The sequence below is a fragment of the Myotis yumanensis genome, unplaced genomic scaffold (assembly GCF_028538775.1).
Source record: "Myotis yumanensis isolate MYYU_CA2020_CCGP unplaced genomic scaffold, mMyoYum1.0.hap1 SCAF_4, whole genome shotgun sequence".
Classification (NCBI taxonomy): domain Eukaryota; kingdom Metazoa; phylum Chordata; class Mammalia; order Chiroptera; family Vespertilionidae; genus Myotis; species Myotis yumanensis.
In genome coordinates this window covers 62489060-62514173 of record NW_027223755.1, presented here as the reverse complement: position 1 = coordinate 62514173, position 25114 = coordinate 62489060, and the positions used below count along the sequence as shown (strand labels likewise).

The 25114-nt window shown below is 36.0% G+C and overlaps 1 protein-coding gene across 1 annotated transcript in view; it reads left to right on the top strand.

The window, feature by feature from the left end:
- Nucleotides 1–25114, top strand: part of FBXL17 (F-box and leucine rich repeat protein 17) — a 456197-nt gene that overhangs the window by 145255 nt on the left and 285828 nt on the right. The window contains exon 6 of the mRNA XM_070412419.1: nucleotides 5692–5822. Coding sequence (XP_070268520.1) covers nucleotides 5692–5822 — 131 coding nt within the window. The remainder of the gene's footprint in view (nucleotides 1–5691; nucleotides 5823–25114) is intronic.

Sequence of the window (25114 nt, the reverse complement as noted above, 5' to 3'; positions counted from 1 at the left end):
AATATATTTAAAAAATAATAAAGTAAAACTCTTATTTGGGATATAGTTCTAAAACTTTCAGCACATCATAGTGTGATATGTGGAGGCAAGTGACTAAACTGGGTTCAAAATTCCATGAACTATCTTTTTTTTTTTTTCAAATCTCTGAACTTGGTGTGAGGAAATTGACAGAGAAGTACACAACCAGTCCAGTTAGATGAAGTGTTTGCATTCAATTTTGACTTAATTTACCCTTAATTGATTTGAGCTCTGCTTTATTTTTCTTATTTAAATTAGAAAGTGTGAACACTTTATTTTTTTAATTGAAGAAAAGTTCTGTTTGTCAGCTTTTGCTCTATAAAAAGTGGCAGGGCTTCTCAATGCTGCTAATTCTTAGTGTTCTTTGTAGCTTGTTATGAGCTCTAGAAATCTTATGTGGAGAAAAGAAAGGAATTTGGGGGAAAGAAAAGTATTAGGAAAAAAGTCAATTAGAGGCTGCGCTGCCTGCCGGAGTGGAAAAGGAGGAGCAGAGCACCCTTTCTGAATTGGTACAAGGAGCAGAAATCCAATTAACAAATTCACATTTCTGCAGCAGAAGACAGTGATTAAAATTTTGGTGAACTACTCAAAATTCTTGCCACACACATCAAAACTCTGACAACTTACGGAGGCTTTTTATTTTTTTTTCATTTTTAATGGTCTTCATTTTAAGAACAGATATGTAAATAGAGAACTGATTATGCTTCTTGTTCTAAAATGGCCTTTAATTATGTGGAATGAGAATGTTGTTTTATATTATTTAATGCTGGGTGGGGGAGGTGGAGGGGAAGGGGAGAGGGAGGGTGGAGGAGAGGGAGAAGACAAAGAGGAGACCCTTAAGTAGTTGTAGCAGGAAGGGAACTTTGCTCCCATGGTCCCTTGGCAGTTGTTGCCAATCGATGATTCCTGCCTGATGGGCATAGTTATGTGAGGACTACCTAGTTAGTAATTTGTGTCAAGGCAAGTATATTATATTTCCAAGACTCACCAATTTTTCCTCTCTAAAGTAATCAGGAAGTGAAATCTGTTTTAAAATAATGAACACAGCTCTCTGAGCACAGTGAGAACAATGTTTCAAAACCTGGGAAATAGATTTGAGCTAGTTTAACAGATGTCAGGGAGTGGTAGGGGTGATCATTGTAGGGCCTCAATGGGCAAGCTCTGGGATTCCTTTCTGCAGTTGAAATATTTTTGTTTCCTAAAGGTTTCAGACAAGGTGGGCAATATGATCAAAGTTATTTAAGGAATGTTAACCTGGCTGGTGATGTGGCAAGAAGGAGTTAGAAGGGAAAGCTCTGAAGAGAAGCAGTGCAGTAAAGTGACCTAAAAAGCAAAACAGAATGTGAAAAAAATGGCAAAAGATGTCAGATCCAGTAGGAGAATGGAAGGACCAAACAGGCTTTGGATTTGGAAATAAAGCAAAAAAACAGCAGCCTGGTGTGAGTAAGAGGCAGTGATTGGAAGGAATACTGGGTGAAGGTTCCAGAGAATTAACATGGTCACTGCTGTGGGTGGGATAGCATTTAAGGCCCTGGAAGTCCTGTTTTCATGATGAGAAAATTGTATTGTCTCTGCCAGGCTCTCAGGCTCTCTACTTAAAAGCTTTCATTTCTCACTGAGGTTCTCAGTTCTATGAGTGCTGGGAAGGATTTGCCTGATGTCCTAAGTGTGGTTTATTCAGCTTTTATTACTATCTCCGTACTCGAATGCCAGCTGTAACTAAGCCAAGGCGCAGGCCTAGTTGATGAGCAGAAGGATTGCCCTTTATTCTCTGTCTTGCCAATCAAGTTCTTCTCTAAATGTAGATATCAGAGCCTGTCAAAGTGTGGAAGGAAGCCTTCCTGCGCTCAGGGACAAGAATTCCCTCTCTGCCCCTTCCCTTCCCATCCGCAGTAGTCTTAGTTTTCTTTCATATTTTTCCAGTTTACCATTCAAGGACCCATGCTAAAACCCCCTGCCGTTCTCCTGTGTCTCCCTCCCTGCTCCTAGCAGGAGGATCTTCCCAGTTTCCTTATAAGTGCCTTTCTCTAACCCCAGTCTCTGGGTGCCTTTGGTCTCTCCAGTAATCATCTTGGCAGTCTGACAGGTGATTGGCAGATGAGTGTGTGGTACTGATCTCCAGCCCCAGTTAACCCTGTCGAGGCAGCCTGTCTTAACCCTTGGCTTTGATCCCTAAAGATTTCAACCGATTGCCCTAAAACTCAGCTCCAGTGAAGCCAATGTCTGCAGGGCTGGCAAGAAGTAAATTAGGTACCAGTTGACATTTGAACATATTTAACTATACAGACGTGTTTAGTCTTTTCAAAAATTATCACCTCCAGCTGGCATCACATAAATTATCGTGTTAGCCTGAAACAGTGGGACATCCCTGCTATCTGTCTTTGCCAAGATTCTGTGAGCCTCTTCTGTTGCCTCATCTACTGGAGGCAACCTGGACAATTGAGAATTTTGTTTTATTTTTTTTTACTTTTCCAGAGTCTTAAAAAAATTTGGAAGTCATTTAGGGTCTTTTTATAATCCTCCAAGCCTGTGTTTCCTAGGTAACATTTTAGTGTCTCATGTTATACTTAAGTACATATACGTCATACCGATCATTGGCTAATTTTAGTCTTTTTGACCTGAATTGATTAAAGTAATATTTTTCCCAATAAAAGCGGTTTTAAACTGAAAGTTGATTACCTACATTCTGATTTGAGTTTCTTTTAAAATACTTTACTAAATGCTTAAAAACTGGAGGGAAATATTTAGAAGATTTTGTGTTGTATGGCTTTGCTTCTTCAAATCCTCTGTGATTTGTATAACCCAAGACTACCAATGAATTTATAAGGAAAGTAAGTTTAATTAAAATGTCAGTTTCCTACATGTAATTACTTGTTTCAGACTGTGAAGGATTATTTCAGGTAGCTTTTTATGAAACCCTGGAGGGCACTATTATGAAATTCCCATAGCAAGGGAAAGAATGTGATGGATTTGACAGAGCTGTTTGTGGAGTTTTGCATGAAAATGCCACATCTCGTACAGGTGTTCAGTATGTGTCTTCCTGGGACTGCCTTTGGATGCTGTCATATTTTAAGCTGAACTGGCTAAAATGGTCATGGGAAGGCCACATGAGCATAGTCAGTGACTGTCAGCTCATGAAAAAATGAGCCGTAATTGAATCCAAGTGTAAAACACTCTTCAGGATCTCAGTAGAATGCTGGCATGCGGGAGCCCAAGTCAGTCTGTTTCCTCATGCATGAGTCTGTGCTCCATTGATGGGGTAAGAAATGTTCCATTTATTGACAAGAAGCATATAGGCCCAGTGTCATTGTCTGACCCCCTGCACTGGTGAAGAGGCCTGGCTGCTGGATCCGATAGCTCAGGAGTCAATGGGCCAGAATTAGAGTTTTATCACATGTAGATAGTTACTGGAATGGTTACTCCTTGCCATTCCATTGTTCTAGAAAATACCTTTACATTTCCCCAAGTCTATAAGATAGTTTAGATTTGCTAACATCTCTCTCCCTATTATCTGTCCTTTAATAAGTTGTTCAAACCCCTTTGTTCCTCAGTTACCTTCCCTAATGTGAGGGGACTGAACTGGCACTAACAACGCACCATTTCCTTTTCCATGGAGTTTTAGTGTATGTTTCTGCTTCTATTCTGGTGGAGGAAGTAATATTTTTTATTGTAGTAAAAAGTACATAACATAAAGTTTACCTTTTTAATAATTTTTTAAAAATATATTTTATTGATTTTTTACAGAGAGGAAGGGAGAAAGATAGAGAGTCAGAAACATCGATGAGAGAGAAACATCGATCAGCTGCCTCCTGCACATCTCCTACTGGGGATGTGCCTGCAACCCAGGTACATGCCCTTGACCGGAATCGAACCTGGGACCCTTCAGTCCGCAGGCTGATGCTCTGTCCACTGAGCCAAACCGGTTACGGCACCTTTTTAATAATTTTAAAGAGTAGAGTTCATGGGGATTAAATACATTCACACTATTGTGACAAAGAGATATTTTACAGTGGTGGAAGCCAAAAGGTATGTATGAATTCACATAGAAATTTTGTGTCAGAAGCTGTGCTGGATCCTGAAATACACATGTATAGGAGATATTTGTGTGGCTGGGTAAATTTTTATGATTATGTGACTTCCCAGTGACTATAATAAAGGATAATTAGGAAAACAATGGAGTTCTCTGTGTATTGTATGTGGCTGTATTCAACAGTTCACATATGTACATGGTTATACATAGCAAAATTCATCCTTAACATTCTTAGGTTTAATAGTCATGCTTCAAGTATTTTCAAGCAGCCCTGGAGGCCTTTCCTGTATTTCTGATTTTCCTGTGGTACAGGCATGAGGCTGCTTTCAGGGCATGAGCCCAGCAAGCCGCCCGCACCTGCAATTCAGAGGCTATTTAGTTTTTCACATGTTCTCAGAACAGTACATCTCCAACAGCAAAATGGTATTGGGTGTTGGGATTAAAAATACTCTGTATAAAAGAGCTAACGGTGGAAATAATGTGGTTTAAGAAAATAATGGTTTTTATATAGAAAAGTAATGGCTACATCAGAGCTACCGGTCTTCCCAGAAAGTACTTTCTTGGCAGCTGAAGCTACACGTAGAGGAGGGGGCTGGGTGGACCGAGCGCCTCCTCTGTGCTTTCGTGAGCACATGCATCTAGGGCAGGGCAGCGACCCTCCGTGTTTAAAGGGACTAAGAATATTCCCCTTCTCTTAAGAGAAACCTGGCTTATCCTCAAGACATTCTGTAATAATTTTTTATTGCTGCACAGTTACCACAAACTTAGCAGCTTAAAACAATGAACGTATATTTATCATCTTACTGTTTCCATGGGTCGGGAGTTCAGATGATACAAGCTGGTTTTTGTCCAGCGTTCCACAAGGCCTTCAGCAAGGTCCCAATTGGAGTTGCATTTCTTTCAAGAGCTTAGATCCTCTTACAAGTAAATGTTGTTAAGCAAAGATAGCTTATTTGAAATGTAGTTCATTTGAAGAGGATAATTAAGATCCTACCATCTTTGTGTAAACAATATGATTAATTTCCTTTACTTAGAGACTAAACATCAGGGGAAGACAGGAAACATCAGGAAAGAGTAGAGAAAATGAAGAACTGGGGAAAGTGGTACCTAGATGAACTTTACTTCTTAAACAACATGCTATATTGCTTTCGACACAACCTGTACTCCAACACCTTTTGGAGTACATTGATAAAATAGCACCAAGACATCTCTGAATTCACTACTTAATTCATATTTCATCTTTTAAAAAATGAGAAAACCTATGCAAAAGTGGCATCATAATCATGAAGATATATATATCTGAAATCAAACAATGTTAAAGAGAATAATCTTATCAGTTTGTGGGTACATAATGTAATACATTTAACAGCTTCCCCATGTATTAGATTGCTAGCTTTTTATTTTTATTATTTCTCAATAAAATCTGTTTGATTTTAATGTGTTGTCATTCATATATTCACCATATATTTCTGGCCTCATTTCTCATTTACTATGTAAAATAGTATTTAAATAGTTTATTATCTATTTTAAATATTGTACTATGATACTCTGTGATCTATTTTAAATATTGTACTGTGATACTCTACTTTGAGAATGAATGTAACATTTACTTTTTTCATCTTTCATTTTATTTATCTCATTAGCTAAGGAACCTTTCCAGCTTGGACCTGCGTCATATCACTGAACTGGATAATGAAACCGTGATGGAAATTGTCAAGAGGTGCAAAAATCTTAGCTCTCTCAATCTCTGTCTGAACTGGATCATAAATGACAGGTAACAAATGTAATATCTTAAAAACAGTTTTCCAGAAGAAAACATGTGTTCTATGTACCAAATACTAATTATCATTATAACAAGGCATGTCAACTTTAAGGAAAATTTAAGGTAGCCATGCCTTTTCAAGTAGATACGTTTAAGTTTTGAAAACCTAGCTGTTTATTTTTAATCTATCCATGGCGTGTATTTGCAACACAGTTTTCATATGCTCAGATTAAAATGTTTGCCTAAACAGTTGTAACAGAAGTCTGTTGAATTTTTTTTCTTTGTCATCCATCCAGGATATATTGCTATTTGTTACTTTAATACATTTGCAACTTTTATGGTTAATTTCCCTGTTCACTTATTAAGGAAAATTATTGTTAGAAATTGTTTCAAACATTATACACACAGATCCTTTCTCAAGGATGGCATCTGTTCTCTGTATATGTATAATTTGTTTTGAAAGGGTAAGTCATGTGATGGACATAGAGTAAAGATGTGTATAACGGCCAGTTTTTTTCATATAAACAGTGATAAAATTATATTTCTTTGAAATGTTGCATGAAGGGAAAAAAGATTCAAGAACCCTTGAGAGTAGACTTTTTTATAATGAAAACAACTGCAAAGTAGTAACTACTGTACCTCTACTGATTAGCTTAGTTAGGCTCTTATATATAGGCACGAGACAGGTTTTTGCCCAGTGACTTTTTCAGATTAAGTTTTTTTTTAAAGATAGACCTCCAAAAATATTTTGCTTTCAAAATAGAAAGCACTATTTCACCTAAAATTAGAACCTACTTAGATTTAAATGTTTTTTGCACAAATAGCAACAATAATTTAAGTTTGTGTCTGATAATACTTTAATTTTAAGACACTTTCCCCTTCCACTTTAAAAAAAATAAATTTATTGGGGTGATATTGGTTAATAAAATTATATAGGATTCACCTCCCTCTACTTTTAATTTCCTTCTATACTTTAAAAATAATATTGCATAGGATCTATTTTCCCCAACTATGGCAAATTCTAATGATGTTTTCTTAAATTACCCTGCATTACTCTTTAAAGTATGTAATACTTTGACTTGACTCTGTCTTGAAAAATTTACTAATCTAGAATGGATACATAGTCATCATTTATAAAAGGTGTTTGTCTTTTAGTAATAGTCACTGTATGAAGTATATCAAAACCTAAAGGAAATTGATAAAAAAAATTTAAATAAAATTCTTCTCTACAATCAACATTCTTTATAACAAATTATATGACAACTTTAAAATCTTTTAAATGTTTTTCATAACAACTAACAAAATAAAGTACATAAAAAAATTATCCTCTGGTTTTAGGTGTTTACCATTAGCTTAATATTGAGATAAACTTCCTAGTAATGTATCAGATTAAAAGGAGAAAACTGTTTCTGCAACAAAATGATTGTGAAAATGATTGTCTTTTATTCCACAACAGTTTTCGGCGTACCTGCTGTGTAGCCCAGTCAGTTACTGGGAGAGTAAATGGAGAGTAAATAAGATTCAGCCCATTTATGATTATAAGGGTTACCTCAGAACCATTATAAAGAGTTTGCTTAGATTTGTATCATTTGAACAAATATATTTAGGGATTTCCAATCCACAAGCCCTCTTCAAAAACTTACTTGGTTTTTACAAATGAGGCACCGGGCAGTTCTCACGTGGCCTTTTCTTCCTTTGGTTAGGCTCCATCTACCAAACCTCTTACTGTTTCAGTCAGTTTTTCCTACTTAGCTGTAATGGTTATTTTGTATTTGATCCTAAATATATGTGCTGTAGAGATTTATTTTCAAGGAATGAAAGTGTATTTTTATGTTTTTAATGGAAAAGTTTGGATTAATTGAGAAAACATGCATTTTAATGAGGCTGAGCCTAGAGTTTTAAAGATCAGACTCTTAGGTTTTAATTACACTGCTCGCACTTATCCTGTGTACTGTAATCGAAGTTTCAAACATTCAAACGCACTTTGCAGTATCATCTAAATTACTCATCTCATTGTTCTTGCCATACTCTTTCACTAAGCTAAGTAATAATTGTAATTATATTGGTATAAATCTAGGACTTCCCATCAGATTTAATTATAATTTTAGCACTTAGCTCAGATGGGTTAGTAACCTTTCATATAGAGGGCACTGGGACGCACTAATGCATTTAGCCTATCAATTAGCATCTCTTTTACATCTGTTCATTATTATCCTCTAGCAAATCAGAAGCATTTAGGAACCCCTACTAAATGCTTGGTACTGTGTTTGTCAGTGGGCACTGAGTCCCTGCTGCTCTCACGGTTTCATGGTTGCTCTCTAGGTGGCATAAGACATAATGAGTGAGATGATAGTGAACCATGTAAGGATAAAGGGGAGCACAGTCACTTTATTACCCAGGTAATTAATAAGCACTTTGCACATGTCCTCATTTAATTCTTTCATCAGCGTTTGCTATGGTATTCCTAGTAAATGTAGAGGACTTGCTTGACTTTTCTTTGGCTTTTCTGATGGATGTATTTTTCTGTCATTGCTGCAATAAAAACTGGTGAAGACAAACAAAAAGCAAATAGCTAATGAGTCAATATTCCATTTCGTAGTTGGGATTCACACACAAGTGATACTTATATGTAAAATTTTTAGTTTTCTTTTTTCAAAACTAACCTAATTATTTTCTTTCATAATTAAAGTATGATAGAACCTTTTGATAATATTTTATATATAGTATATGTAAAAAGGATCTGTGTTTAATGCTTTAATAAAAGATTCCTTTGATACTCTTCTCAGATATTAGATATAAGTTTTATTCTGGATTTAAAAGTTTTTAAGACATTCTTTTGAAGTTCAAAAATTTTAAATATGTAGTAATTGACAGTCTTTACTGTTCAGCTCATGGTGCCTTTTAGCATTTCGAGGTTCTTGAATTGATCTGTGTGACTAAGACATGCTGTTCTTTATCTTTGTTTTTCTAAAAGTACTTTTTGTGTGTTGAGAGTTAAACAGCATGATATTTTCTTGTATTCAGAAGGATGGTCTAGTAGTCATTTGACATTTACCATTGCTTTTGAATACAAATACAATATAAGTGGTTTATAAAAAGAAGACACTGACTATTTCTACCAGTGATTTAAATTAAACATCTGGTTTTTATGTCTCTTCTATTCTCTCTGACTCCAAGTTTATTGAAATGTTTATTTGTATTTGATATAAATCTTTTGTTATTTCACATTCAATTTGGTTTTCATTGTTTTGGCACAGAGTCAAAAGCAGCATGCTTTGGATGTAAAAAAAACCTGATGTGTGAAAAAATTGAATGGTTCTGAGTATTTTATAGTGATATGCTTATAATGGCTCTTTTGTTCTTTTTGGCTAATAAGAATTAAGTGAAATCTAATTGATTTTAATGGATCTTTACAAAAGATATTTTTAATATTTAAACTAGCTATCAAAGAGGGAATTAATCTTCCCATTTTCAATTTTTAGCATTAGTCTTGAAAACAAAGTTCAATCATATGATATATATGCCCATTATCAAATACATGATTCTTTCATTGACAGTAGATCGCCCTATCTCATTATCTGAATTAAGATAACAGTAGAGGATAACAATATAAGAGAATTCAAAGATTCTCTGACATCTACACTAATAAAAGAGAAACATGGTAATTAGCGTACGACCGCTACCCTTTTCATTGGCTAATCAGTGAGTATATGCAAATTAACTGTCAGCCAAGATGGCGGCTGGCAGCCAGGCAGCTGGAAGCGAGCATGAGGCTTGCTTGCTGCAGTGAAGGAGGACTCCAACGTTCCCCGCCTGTGCTGCCGGCCTCTGAGCTACAACTCTAAGCAACTATGTACTATGTTGCAAACATAGAAGATAAACAAAACCCCAGAAACCGGCTTTCAGTCAGCTGGGCTTTAGCAACATTGTATCAATGTTTTCAGTAGCGAGGCCTCAGAGATAAAGCTGGCCCAGAATAAAAAAAAAAAAAAGAAAACAAGGAGCGGTTGGAAGCTTCAGTCACTCGCTTCGGGAAAACAGCCCTCAGCCCCTCACCCAGACTGGCCAGGCACCCCAGTGGGGACCCCCACCCTGATCCAGGACACCCTTCAGGGCAAACCAGCCGGCCCCTACCCATGCACCAGGCCTCTATTCTATATAGTAAAAGGGTAATATGCCTCCCGGCACTGGGATCAGCGGAGCAGCGAGGCCTCCCGGCACCAGGATCAGCGTGACAGGGGGCAGCGCACAAACCCCCTGATCGCCCTGCGGCTCTGTGTGTGACAGGGGGCAGGGCCACAACCTCCCGATCCACCCTGCTCTGTGCATGACGGGGCGGCGCCCCAACTCCCCAATCGGCCCTGCTCTGAGCCTGACCAGGGGCTGCACTTAGGAATTGGGCCTGCCCTCTGCCACCCAGGAGCAGGCCTCAGCCAGCAGGTCGTTATCTCCCGAGGGGTCCCAGACTGTGAGAGGGCACAGGCCGGGCTGGGGGACCCCCCCCCCTCCCCCCCCGCCGCCAGTGCACAAATTTTTGTGCATCGGGCCTCTAGTCTATCAGATAAAGTCACAAACCATAACACAAGTCAAGCTGGTTGTTAAAGTAAATTATGTTGCCAAGTAGTTGATCTTGCCTAGCTAGAGATTTTTTCTTTGTATTGCAATTTTTAAAAAAAAGTTTCATTTATTGAATATTCTTTAAGGAGTTAATTTGCTGTGCAAATCTTGTGTTTATGTAAAGGAGGCTATGGCATCAGTGGACACTCTAAAATTTGGAGAATTTTAAATCTTAGACTGTTCTGACCAGTTTCTTTCAAGTATAAAATAACATTTGCAATATGTTGGTATTTCACTTTATGTATACTAGTGTTTAAAATAGTAACTATAGATATTTTCTCTTTAAATAAAACTTTTAAGATCACTTGAAGTTGTAAACTTGTGGGCCACAGCTGAGTTCAGTCCACAGAGCTGTTTTGTTTGGCCTATATGATATTTTAAAAATTGAATTATTTGCCAACACTTTAAACATTGGCATAATTCACATGAAAATTGTGAATTTCAGCCTTCTCTTGGAAAAGTTGCAGGTCTTGCAACATTGGGCCACATTTCCTCATGTCAACAATTTTCCCAGGATGAGGAATGTGCTGTTCTCTTTGGCCATTCTCCATTTCTTCACCATTCCAGCATGATCTATTATTTCATATTATCTGTCTGTCTCCACCCAATATACAATTCTCCTTTATTAACATTCAGAATGTAGAGATTTTTAGGAATTTCTGATTTTAAATTGAATAGGTTTTAAAATTGAGTCTGATAAAACATATTCAGAGCTAATAGAGTTAATCAGTCTACCTAAATTGTTTCTCCATGATTTCAGACATCAGAACTTTGGCCAACAGGTGCAAGTTACAGGGGAACCGGATTCAGCTTAAAATAAGTTAAAACCTTTATTTTCATTGACTACCTTCCAAAAAGGAGAACTCACTCCCACTTAGGGTTCAAACAGGAGTGTTATAAAAAAGTTCCTTGAATTATAAAGAAAGTTGAACTACTTTACTGAACTCCCTCGACTTCAAGCCCGTGATTTAAAGTGAATTTATCTGCAGTGCTTAGTATTTAACTCATGATTCTTTTGTTTATAATATTAAGAAAAATCTTAATAATATTCTTTCCCTTTTGCATTCCTGTGTAGCCCTTTTTAGCCTTTTAGGAATACTCAGGTTGAGGATGGAGAGTGACAGGTTCCTCACCACCCCTTTCAGGGGGACTGACAGCACCCTGGCTCACATAAAACTCAAGATGGCATTCTATAAAGACTTTTCTAACTCCCTTGATCTTCTCTGGGTGTTTATTCTGTTTCTTCTTTCAAATTTCCATCGATTCAATAAAAAACGGTGACATTTAGAAATAAAGTTCAGAGAGGATTTGAGCAGGTGTTGGTGATATAAAGTATTTGCTGAGTGCCCATTGTGTTTTATTTCCAAGAATTGTTTTGGAACATATGCTATATATTGTATTTATAAGTGTTTGAAGACTGGGTGGATAATCTACCATCTTCCTGTGAATGTCATGTCACAATGGACTTCAAATATTATTTCATTTCAATCCCCTAATATTACTTAATTCTCATAGAGACTGAGGTTTAAAGATTGCCCAAGGGGGACACGCTGTCCATTAAATCTGCAAGCATAGTTGAATTTGAGTTTGAGAATATTTTGTTTTCTGCTAAAGTCATGTGGTCTGGAGGAGAGGAATACTTTTCACCTTGGAGCATTGAATGTGATGTTGGAGCAGTTTTCTCCTATAAGAGCCTGAAAACTAGAAATGAAGAGGCAGGAAAAATAATGCCGACCATGGAAGCAGCCCTGTGGTGGAACTTACATGCCTGTGTAGAATGTGGAGCAGTCTGTCTGCATACATTTGGTACCTAATTATGTGGCTGGGCTGCTTAGATGGAGCTTTACTAAAATTGAATTTTGCTTATTTCTGTAACCTATTGCATAGTTCTATGTTCTATGATATTTATTTATATTTTTGCAAAAATAGTAAGAAATAGATTTTACCAAGTTCTGGGAGGATTGTAGGAACAGAAAGGAGTCTTTCTGAACTAATGACACTTGTTTGAGGTTGGCACACTTTTTAACACTCTTTTATAGTCACAGTTATTTGTAAGACTATCCTCAGAAAATGATATGATGTTGGAGTAACTATTATTCAGGCTCCCAAACTGTTTACAAAAATGATGTCCTCAAATGCATTTGAAACCATGGTTGTTTTTTGTAGTGCTAGTGAGCTCAGAGTGTATACTTTTTCTCCTTTGGACCAAGGATGATAGCAACAGCTAATAGTAGCTGCCATTTATTCCAACCTGGGCCACAGAATGTGCTAAGTGTTTATATACAATGTTTTATTTAATCTTTACAACAATCCCGAGGAAGAAATTAACCTCATTTTCAAATGAAGGAATTAAGGCTCAGTGAGGTTACACAGCTCGCTGTAAGTGGTGCAACCAAGCCTGGGATCTGGTTTTGTGTCTTCAAAGTCCAGCCTGTAACCAGGCGATGCTCACTGTCTCCCAGTGCCTTGTTCCGCCTCAGACCTGGAGTGACTGAAGGTCCTGATTGGTTCAGGACCGCTGCTTCTGTGGAATTCTGTCAGGTTCAGCATTGCTGCTGCTGCTGCTTCCTTCTGTGTTCCAGTGCCCTGATGTGGATGATAAATTACATGGTCATCCTACCTCAGACCTCAGATGATGCTTGAGCATTTTGAACCTCATTAGAATTGTACCTCCTCTTTTCCCTACGGGATATCTGAGAGGGGACACATTTTTGGATATCTTACTGCATACACCGAGTTGTAGATTTTAAAAAATTAATTTATCATTATTGTTGAAAGTATGACAGATGTCCCCTTCCCCTCCCCCCATTGACCCCGTCCACCCTGTTCCCGCCCCCTTCACTGCACTATTGTCTGCCCATGGGTTATTAGTTGTAGATTTTTAAAACAACTAATCTTGTAATAATATTAATTTTTTCTCCAACAAACCCATTTGTAAATACTGTTCATTTCCTTCTAAGTTACTTGAGGAAAAGTAGAAAGTTTTGTGTCTTGTACCATACCTGATTCATAGTTGGAATCAGAAAAAATTTCACAAATGAAATTTGAATGAGTATATAAGTATGTGATGATACTCACTTATTTTTAAAAATTTTACCACATAAAAATGCATTCTGTCAGTTATAGCAAATACTTAACCATTTCAGAGTAAAGAAGAATACTGGGTATATTACTGAGTTAAAAAAAAACACAAAAAACGGCAGTTAACTTTATTAGAAGTTTTAGTACCTTTGGTAAGAAATAATTGCCATAAATAATATGTATTGTTTTTCTAGTGTATATGGTTTTTCAAAGAACTGATGATATTTTTCTGTAAAAGGGAAGTTCTTCTGATAAAATGATTTGTGCATTCATCTGCAGGTGAAATTTTTAGTGTTTTCCAAGTAAATGAACTTTTTCATTTTTTGGTATGTAGTGATATTGGTTCTGACATTGGTCCTTTTAATACTTCTAATTGCCTAATATCATTTTTAGGGAAGTATTAATTGGTATACAACACTAGAGTATTTAACCTAGTAAAATCACTTGAAAGGAAGAATCTGTGAGATGTACATGTCTCAGCCTGGTTTGATTTTTACCTCCAACTCTGGAGATGGGTGGAAATTAGATTTGAGTTTGTCTTATTGATTCTCTATGTTCACATTATTTTGTCTTATAGAATAATGGTAATTTGATGGCATTCCTAAGATATAGTAGTAATTTTAAATTTTGGCTTTTGTCTTTGGTTCCTAGTGAGCAAACAGTTATCCAAATAATAATAACCAAAAGCTTCTATAGAATCATATTATTGGTATTCTTGGATGTACTACTCTAAATATGTGTTTCTAGGCAATATAAAGATGAGTAACAGATATATTAAGAATTTAGTTGCAGGACTAAAAAACATGTTTTAAGAGTTATAAAATCAGAATTCATGTTCTAGTTATGGGAAAGAATGGGGCACATCTGATATGATGATGAATGTAGAGCTGTATACCCATGGATCTGGAGGCTTCCTAACCTCAAACCTGTTTTTAAATTGTCAATAATGAAAAAACTCTTCATTTATTGATGGAAATGATAATAGTTTATTGGCTGGACAATTTTACAACCATCTCTGTCTCCCCTACTTTCCCCAGGAGTTGTCTTATTCTTAATCCCTAACCAGAAATGATAATTAAAATAATTCACTGTTGTCAAAATTTTATAATGCATGATAAATGAAGCCCAGTAAATAGTAAAAATATGAGAAAGGTGATTAAATCTGACAATTTTCTTGTAAAAGGCTTGAGATGATAAATATCTCCTGTGATTAGTTATTAATTTAGTGCAAGAGATTTTGCTTCAGCTTAAAATGTTTTATGAACAGTGGCATAAAGAAATATTTTAGAAGATAGGTATACAAATGTTTAACCAGAGGAGAAATTGCTGGAACTTGATTGGTGATAATTAAAAATGGCAGACCTAACATGTGTGTGACTGGCCTATTTTCCATGTGACAGTTCTTTCAGAAATTAAGAAAGAAGACATGAAAACATGAAGAATGACAGAGTACTTTCAGCTTGAACCCCTTTGCAAAATGAAAGGATATATCATTTTTAACTGATAAAATATTTAATTTAATTTCACTGAAGTAGACAAAAGCAAACTCGTTTTATTAAATATTAATTGCACTGCTAATAATTTCTCTTAAATGAATGTGAGTTCTTTTATATTTAAAGCAAAGATGAAATAATAATGGTGTTTATAATGAATTGCTGTATCATGTCACTGTTGAGCTGAAGCCATGGTATATCACTTGACTGGTGGCATGTATTGTTGTGTGGCTGCATAATGTTTTGTTTATGAGCCTCTCTCCTTGTAAGGGGGACTAGTGTGTTTATCTCTGGGTCTCTGCCCCCACTTAAGCCCCTGGCACCTTGCTCAGAGTAGTCATTTAATACCTGTGTCTTGAGAGGACTATGCTAGTGCTTTTTTTTTTTTTTTTTGTAGGATATATAAATATGCTTTTAAATATGGCTTGTACTCTGGCTGAATTCCAGGCAATTGGTTCAAATGCTCCCTTCATCCCAGATTTATTTCTGAATAAAGTTGCTACTTGATAAAGTTAGGATTTCATGTCATTATCTGGATTCAGTTAGAGCTTGCTTTATGTATTACATGCCATTTATCTGAGAGCCTTAGCCTCATTTTATTTTTTTTAACAATAGATAGGATTTTAATGTTGAATCATTGGGTTTTGTCCTTTTAATAAGGTCTTTGGAATACTTTTAAATGTAGAACTAGAAACTTTACTTGCCTTTCATTTATAAAGATACCTTATATTAATTAAAAAGTAGCAGAGAAGACAATCACAGCTTTTTTCTGCTTCTTGGTGAGAAAAGCCAGGCTGTATGAGAACCAATATTGCCAATTTTTCTTTAAGTATTTTTGTAGTTGTTCTAAGTGGTACTCTATAAATGCATGCTTAATATTTGGTTATTTGCCACTATGAACTTAAACATACTGATTAAGGCCCAGGTTCACATTAGAACAATTATCTGGTTAATTGCTCTGGTGTGAAAAATAGGCTCAAAAATCATCAGAACATCAAGTTGTGAAAACACTGGCAGGAGTTTCAAAACCACCAAGCATACCTACTGCAAGTCACATCAGCAAAGCAATTAATTTAGGCTAATTGCTTTTCTGTTTATTTGAGATGCACTTTGGAAATGTCTTTTGAAATCCTGGCAATTAAGATTTGTAAGCAGTATAATTATCGAATGTTAGAATAGTCACTATTTTTTCAAAAGTGATAACTATTCCATGTGAACCTATCTATATACTATCTATCATTCATATAGGACTTTGAAGTAATTAAAGCATAGTAAGAGGATTTTAGTCATTTATAAGATTTTCTTTAAAATAAGTTGAGTAGATTACGTATTATGGGACTGTAGTATGGGGTTATCTTTCATCCCTAGTTATCAATTAGAATGATCTAATTTCATAAGTTCACACTAAGCTGCGCCCTCGGAGGAGAAATACCTAACCACCAAAGATGGCACTGGCTAGTGGCACTTTCTCTAGCTGAGTGTGTATTTGGCTTCTCATAATGTAATTCAGATTTTTAAATGTCTTAAAAACCAGATTAGACGCACTTCATGTTAATGAAATTTTCTGTCATTCAGAATTATAATTCTGGCAGCACCAGTTTGTCTAAAATTAAAAACTATTTGATTTTCCAACTCTTTCTCAATGAAGCAATGTTGTAACTGATCCTCAGCTGAAAAAAATGGCAAGTTTAGGAATCAGTTCTTCACCGAGTTCTTAATGGAACAATTAGCCATTTCCTAAACTGATTCTCTGTTCGCCCTATTGCCAGGCAGCAAGTAGCCCTTTCTTTCACCTCTTTCCTCCCTTAAGGAGCAATTCCTATGCAGTATGTTTAGTGGCATATCCTGCCCCATGAAATTCTCCAAAACAAATAAAGTTTTGGCTCTTGAAGTATATATTTTAGAGACACACATCTTAAAGGAAGTCCTGGTAGCAATTATTATTTTGTGACTTTCTGGGCTGTGACAAGAAATTTAGAAAGGCATTTAAAAAATTTGTTGATACAATAAATTAAAGATATATTTTCAAGTTTTGTTTTAGCATTCCACTGTTTGTTTATTCGGAAAGATAAACATTATTTTCTTTAACTTATTTTTCTTTATCCTTAATTCAGTACGAATGGATCTGGGCCTAACTAGTTAACACCATCACAAAACTAAATTTTCTCTAAGAATTATTTTCATGGAGAAGAACAAAAGTGTATGTACTTTTTATAATGATATATTTTCTTTATTTCTTTTACAAACTTTGTCGTTTCTAGAAGTGTTTTATATTTGATCCAGATTTCTTGGTGATACTACCTGTTGTAGAGTGTTCAAATAGAAAGTTGCCTATTGAAAGTATCAAAGCATCTGAAAATAAATTTATTGACTAGATCAAATAGAAAAGTGTTGAGGACTCCTAAAACATAGAAAAATAAGGAAACCTAAATGAGAATCAGTCACTGTGTCTGGATGTGGCTCTTATTTTGAAATCTGTCATTGAAGCAGCCTAGCAGTGTTCCTTTAGTTTGGGGAAATACTTTTTGGCCTTCAAAACTTGAATTTGCAATTATTTATATTTGAAAGATGGCATGCTTTGTGAAATGTGACATTGCCAGTCATCACATCAAGAAGCAGCATTTGTTTCTCTATCCCCTTGCATCTAGGCTGTCTTTTTGACTTGGTCTGACCAATAGGATGTGGTGAAAATTATGTTGTGGGACTTACAAGCTTTGGCTTCAAGAGGCCTTGCCACTTCTGTTGTGGCCTTTCTGAAATGCTGTTACCACCTGCAGACACCCAGAGTAGTTCTCTCAGAGGATGAGAGATCACACAGAGACAGAGGTCTAGCCAACAGCCAGGACTACCTGTCGGACATGTGAGGAGTGAGGCCATCTTAGATAATCCAGACTCAGTCAAACTTTCTGATTCCTGTGGTCCTATGAGTGAAACCAGCAGAACTGCTCAGCTGCGCCCAGTCCAGATTGCTGGCCTGCAGAGCTATGAGCAAATAAGAGCTGTTTTTTTTCAACTGCTAAGTTTTTATGTGGTTTGTGATACAGCTATTGACTGAGTCTAACTTTGTAGCTGCTTTGTGTTGAGAATTTTATATTAAGTTAGGCAAGAGTGTTTTATTCATTATCTCATTTATTTATTGTTTAATCTTTATTGTTGAAATTATTATATATGTCCCCCCGCCCCCGATTTTCATTATCTCATTTAATTATCACATCAATCCAGTGACATAAGTATCATTACACCCCACTTAATAGATGAGGTAAAATGAGGTTCAGAAAGGTAAAGTATCTTGCTGATTAATGATCACAGCTCATAAGTGCAGAGTCAGGAGTGAATGGAGATCTGCCTGACCTCAAGCCGGTCTATTCAGCTGCCTCTGATAGCTTATTCTATGTTTACAAGTACAGTTGGTTGCAATAAGCAGTTAAACCTACCAAAGGAGTCCACTAAATATAAGTGGTAGCTAAATAGCATAATAATAACATTATAATAAAATAAATATCATTGTATAAAATAAATATTACAATAAAATGACATGTATCGCAGTTTCTTATGTTATTTAATCTTGAATAATCATCTATGGATACAGGGGGAAAGGTACCTCCTCTTCTGGCCTCATAAGCACCTTGAGTCTGAAAGGAATAGTGCAAATACAAGTTTAAGAATACATAAATATAAGGACTTGAATTTATATGTATTAAAATCAATTGCAGTGTTTTGTAGTATTAAGAATATATCCTTTTCTGTTTTATTGTCGTTAGGGAGAGATGGAGTTGAGAAGACTCTTCTTTAGCAGAGTTGTGGCTGAGGCTTAATCACCCTTATATTTTTGCCGTCAACATCTATATTTTCTATAAATAAGTCTTGGAAGGACATAACTTATATGTCATATAGGCAATAATGGCACCAATACCTACCACAAAAATTCCAAGAATAGAAGTAGAATCTTTTCAAATGCTTTCATTTTGAAATGCATTTATTTTTAATTTTCATGATCACACAGTAACCATATATCAACAAATTAGTTAATACTAGTAAGTGGTTCTGACATCTGTTAACATAGCTCATCTGACCATTTACCACACCAGCACACTAATCAAACCTGCCTCGGGGCTTGTCGCCTGTTAAATAAAGCCTGGGAGCATTTCCTGCATGATTTATTAAGGTATTTTGAGAATTGTTTTCATTTGGGGAAATATAGTTTCCATATGCTTTCCTTTTAACTTAAGTTTAAACTGAATTCTTATTTTTTATTTTGATTAATATTTTTTTCTACAAATAAGTGACCAGCATATTTTAGTATGTTGATATTGTATTACACATGAGTGCTTTGTGTGGACATATATCTGGTGAATCTTATTTTATGTTTGGGGTGAGGAGAGAAAGTAAGTTCCATTTTTTCCTTTTAGTTTTAATTTAGACTCAGATGGATTATACATTTCTTATAATGTTACATTGATAACAGCGTAGAAAATAAAACTGCATCTGGGAATTGTGACTTTTCCACAATACTGGGCCCCTAACCAGAAGCTCAGTAAATGCCTGTTGATTGATTAGATGGAAATAAAACCTAGAGAACATAGCTTGTTTTTAAGGTAACAGGAATAAAACAACAACAAAACAAACTGCTCACGTTGGTTAAGAAATAGCACAAGTCAAAATAAGTCAATCAAAAAATTCAAGCTCATTTAATGGGTATAGACATAGCCTTTAAAAAAATGCTTTAGCCCTAACCGCTTTGGCTCAGTGGATAGAGCGTCGACCTGCGTACTCAAAGGTCCTAGGTTCGATTCCGGTCAAGGGCATGTACCTTGGTTGCGGGCACATACCCAGTAGGGAGTGTGCAGGAGGCAGCTGATCGATGTTTCTCTCTCATCGATGTTTCTAACTCTCTATCCCTCTCCCTTCCTCTCTGTAAAAAATCCATAAAATATATTTAAAAAATGCTCTATACATCATTGAATTCTCTAACATAGAGTGGTGGTTTATATGTGAGGTACATGGATACAGTTTTAGTCTGATTGATAACATGGTAACCTTATTGGATTAAAAAAAACAGAATGAAGAAGGCAGGGGGAGAAAAACCCTAGAGAAAGATGATAGCCTTGTGGCAGTAATTTATTCTGAAAGGGGATGACAAAATATGTCAGGATAACACACTGGCTTTCATTAATAAACTGTAGTAATGAATTTGAAGGGGGAAAAAAAAGGACTTCTATAACATTTCTTTCTATTGGTTTATAGACATCTGTGAAATATTGGTCTTTGAAGAAATACATATTACTTGACCATACAGTTAATATTTTGGATATTATAGTCTTAATAGAATTAGAATTGTTTAATAATTTATTTCTTTAAATAGATGTCCATCTTTCTTTTGTAAGTTTGTTCCTAGTACAGAGATCACAGTACAGTGTAGAGGAGCATTTTCTTTTCTTTTCTTTTTTTGGTGATGGCTTTGGCAGCCATCCGTCCCCAGGTCAGATGTAATAGTGAAGCTTGTTAGAGGCGGAGAAGTGGAGAGTATTATAAAGTGTCACCCAGCAAGCCCTGACAGGCATTTAGACAGCCACAGGGACACTGCTGCCACTCGACAGCCATCTCCCATTTTGAAAACGTAGCTGCTCAAAAAGGAACCAGCTCACATGGTTTTGCTGCACTCCCGTTGCTTATTGTTTGCACGTAGACTGTACTTGTGTTTCTTTCCCCCCGACACTAGTTTTCCACTATTTAATTTGAATGGTTGCATTTATCTCGACTAACTTGTCACTGTTAGTTGTACACTGCCTTTCATTGCACTTGGTATTTAGAATTTGTCATGTCCCACACCGATGGCCTTGAGAGTATGCATAGGGGAGAGCATGGGATTTACTCCATGGTAACAGGAAATCCTGACATGTACCTCTCTATGTTTTATTAATGTCATATAAGCATTGCTTTCACTTTATTGTTGGGAGAATGGTGTCCTGTAAGCATTTAGGTGGACAAACTGCCGAGGATTAAACCTGGACAATGGTTAATCTTCAAATTGGTTTGTCCTTAGGCACTATACCTGTGTTATTTTGAAAGTTCTATTAAATCTGTTATTTCAATGTGCCAATCATATACAGATAAAAATTCCAGGATCTACAAAAGATAGATTCTTATTAGTAATGAACTTTAATCATTGATTTCAGTAATCACGATTTGCAAGCTAGCTGTTTTATTATTTTTTTCTTTAATTTTTATTGGTCTATGCTTGTTGATATTAGAGAGGGGTGAAGGAGGAGAGGGACAGAGAAAAAGAGAGGGAGAGAGAGAGAGAGAGAGAGAGAGAGAGACAGACAGACATTGATATGAGAAACATCAGTTGCATTCCATACATGCCCCAGCCAAGGATCAAACCTAAAACCTAGGCATGTGTCCTGACCGGAAATCAAACCTGTAACCTTTCGGTGTTTTGGACAATGCTCCAACCAACTGAGCCACACTGGCCAGGGATAACTAGATCCATTTTGAATAAATATCCCAATTCTTAGTATAAAACTAGTTTTCTTGGTGTAATCATTAAAAAAAAAATTTCCAAAGAGTAGGCATGTCCTACAGAGTTGTTTGACTTTAAGAATTTGTGCAAATTTCCAAAGACTTCAACTTGGGAAAAGCAACAGCCTTTGACTTCCTATTTTAAGGGTAACAAGGAGGAAGTTTTTGTTCAATTTCTATTTAATTTGCTGTGCTACTTTTGACATTCAGAAATTATGTCGTTCATGTTGACATGAATGTGAAAAGGCGAGTAACTTTGGGATTCAGATCTGAACAGCTCTCACAGATGCATATTGTACATGTTGCCTCCATCTCCCTACTCCTTTCTCCCATGACCAGGACGATTTCTAAACAAGAATTGGTTTTTCCACATGCCTTCGTAAAAGGCGTCTTTCTTTACCTTTCTGATCTATTACAGAGCATTTTATTCTCAGGTAATGTTTCCCTCTTTAATTTGTGTCTTCTTCCCTTATTTTAGCTGTTTATTTTACTTTTTAAAAAAGTGTGGTCTCCAGTGACATTTTCTCAGGTAATTTTCCCCCTTTTACTTAGATATTCTTCTATTCCTTAAACCAGTGGAATATTTTCTTTTATTGTTGTCAGTATCCCTGATGGCATTTTCATCTGATTCTTGACATATTCATTTTATAATGCATAGCATTGTAAGGAGTTTTTTGGTCAGTGACATTTTAGCAAACACCAGTGGCCACCAGAGAAGGTCAGGGAGACTCACAGCAATGGAATAAACTACCTTGAAAGGCTTCTCCATCATACTAATGAATAGAGCTTTCTTTCTTGTTCCAAACTTTTATCGTTGAGTCATTCACTGTGTCACCTTGGTAAACTTAAGTTCTCTTGTACAAGGCTGGGGTAATGAGAGTGTACCTTAGTGAAATGTTTGGAGGCTTAATCATGTTTCAAAAGCACCTTGAGTATGAATCATTAGTTCATTATAGAATGGTGGCTTGGGTGGTACCATCCATCATGGATGCTTTATCACCATCGCAGCCACACGGTTTCCTGCAAATTGACAGCGAATGTATAAAACTTTTTAAAGATACTAGAAAGTTACTTATTGTTTATTGTGTAGTAACACTGAAGCATTCACAATTCTCTGAAGAAAATAAGGCAATTACAGGGTACTCATTACTATATATTTTCATAATATTGTTATATTAATATGTAATATATTACATATTTTCATTATTATATGTTTTCAAGATCCCTTAATAAATAGATGCTTTATCTTTGTGAAGTGTTTTTTACTTGCAGTTTTCATCCAAATATATTTTAATGAGTTGCACTTTTCAAAATATTATTACATTATCTACACACACATACAACTGACTAATAGGAGATTAAAGGAAATTCAAAATATTTTAGGAAATAAGGCTCTTATTTTCTAATTTCTAGTAAAATAGAGAAAACTTAATGAAGGAAAATGAACCAGTGACTTGGAGTGTCTATGTAATTCTGAGTTTGATGTAGTCCACAGAACCTGCTTTGGAAGTCATTTGGAAGGACATTGAGTTCAGCTTCCGTCTGGAAGGTCCTTGCTCTTCATCTATTGTGGATAGTTCTTTTATTTATTTATTTATTTATTTTGTTACCACGTTTCCCTTCATCTATCATCTGGGTCCATTAGTTAACATATTAAATCACACTCTGACTATCTGACACAATGCTTTTTGTAACTGCAAGATCAGCACTTTCTTGAAGTATGTTTAAAATCAAGTGACTTGTTCTCAGTTTTAAAAAAGACTACAACACAGCCCCTTAACCTCAGAGCTTGGGCAGGTGTACGAGAGGTCTCAGGTACAGAGAAGTCTCTGGAGTACGTTTCCTAGGAGTGGAGCAGGGAGGGCACAGGGGACTGCTAAAGGGCAGGCAGCCTGAAGCCGGTCCCTGCATCTGTGATTCCCTTTGCTTCATCTTGTTCTGATTTTCCAGCCTGTGGCTTGCAGGTTTGTTAAAATGCTAATGAGGTCTGTTCTATTTTTATTGGCAGCTCTCCAGATTTGATTATTGATAATGTCTGAATAACAGTGGAATGCAACATCAAAGTGTCACTTCACTCTTTTCCTTCGATTTTTGTTAGTAGAAATATAAATACCACAGTCAGATGGATATATGTACATTTTTTATCTGTATAAAAGTGGGATGTTATCAGAGAACTATCAGCTGTTTGGAAATGAGCTTTTATTGGGATGGTGGTGGGTCTCTCACAGGCGCCTTCCTTAGGGATAGCCGTGTTTTCAGTAAGTGCCTGTGTATGTTTGTGGGTTTCCATTGTTCCCATTTTCTGGGCTTTGGTATTTTCCGTCTTATACAAACTAACGTGTAGACTAACACACTTCAGAAAAACCCACTTGTGACTAGAAAGGGATTGAGCAATTGTCATATTCCTACCTGCTCTTTCTGAAAATTTTAACCACAGACCCTTAGAATGGAAACAAACTTCTGAGAACATCTGGTAAGACTCTTTCATTTGGCAGTTTTGAAACCAAGGTTCGGGGTCATGTGACTGGTGCAGGTTCATGAAGCTGGTGGCCAGGGTGGAGTCTGAACACTGCTTCCCCTTGACTCTAAGGCTGTGGTGTCCCATGATGCTGACCTTTCCCTCACCAAACTAGCCACTTATTGGCCCCAAAATTTATTTTCTTTCATGCCCTAGAACAGACTGCAGTATCTCTGGATTGTACGCTCTTGTATTTCTTTAATGCCCCTTTGAATGGCAAATTAACAAATTACACATAAGTAGATTTTTAGTAAATATTTTTTTAAAAGATTGAGACTACCTAAAATCCAGCTATCCAGACATTTTCACTGTTTACATTTTGGGAACATCCTTTCAGGGGTATATGTGTGTGTATTTCTCTCTTCCTTCTTTTGGACTTACTTTGTGTGTAATATTTTGCAGTGTTTTCATAAGTCAACAATATACTGTGGATTTATTTTTATAAATATAGATCTGTGTCACCATTTCTCATGGATTTTTGGTAGGGTTTTAGCATAGTATATTTAACCAATCACTTATTGATAGACATTTTAATTATTTCCAATATTTACTCCTATAAATAATTGCATAATAAACATTCTTATACCTATTGCTTTGCACACTTTTAGTTTTGTCTCCTAAGGATCAAATTTTTGAAATAGAATTTCTGCATGCAAGGGCCTACATATCTAAAATTTTTAAACATAGTGCTTAATTTTTTATAGAGAGGATTATATAGCATGTCTATATCCCTGCAAAAGTGTTTGTCCTTACCTATACCAGCTCTGGATGCTATCATCAACAATTTCGGAGCATTAAGAAATGACTTTAAAGTTGAATAATTGAAAAAAGCTTGGAATAAATTATTTAGGCACAAGTGTATTTTCCACTAAGAGGTAGTTTTGTGTAGCGGTTATAAACACAGGCTCTGGAAATAGGTAGGCAGCCTGGATTTGAATCCTGGCTGTGCTACTTCCTACCTGTTTATTATTGACAAGTTACCTTCCTGTCTTATTTTATTATCTATAAAATAGGGATGGCAGTAGTACTTCATAAAGTTTTGTGTGATTTAAATGTTATTACACAGTTTCTGG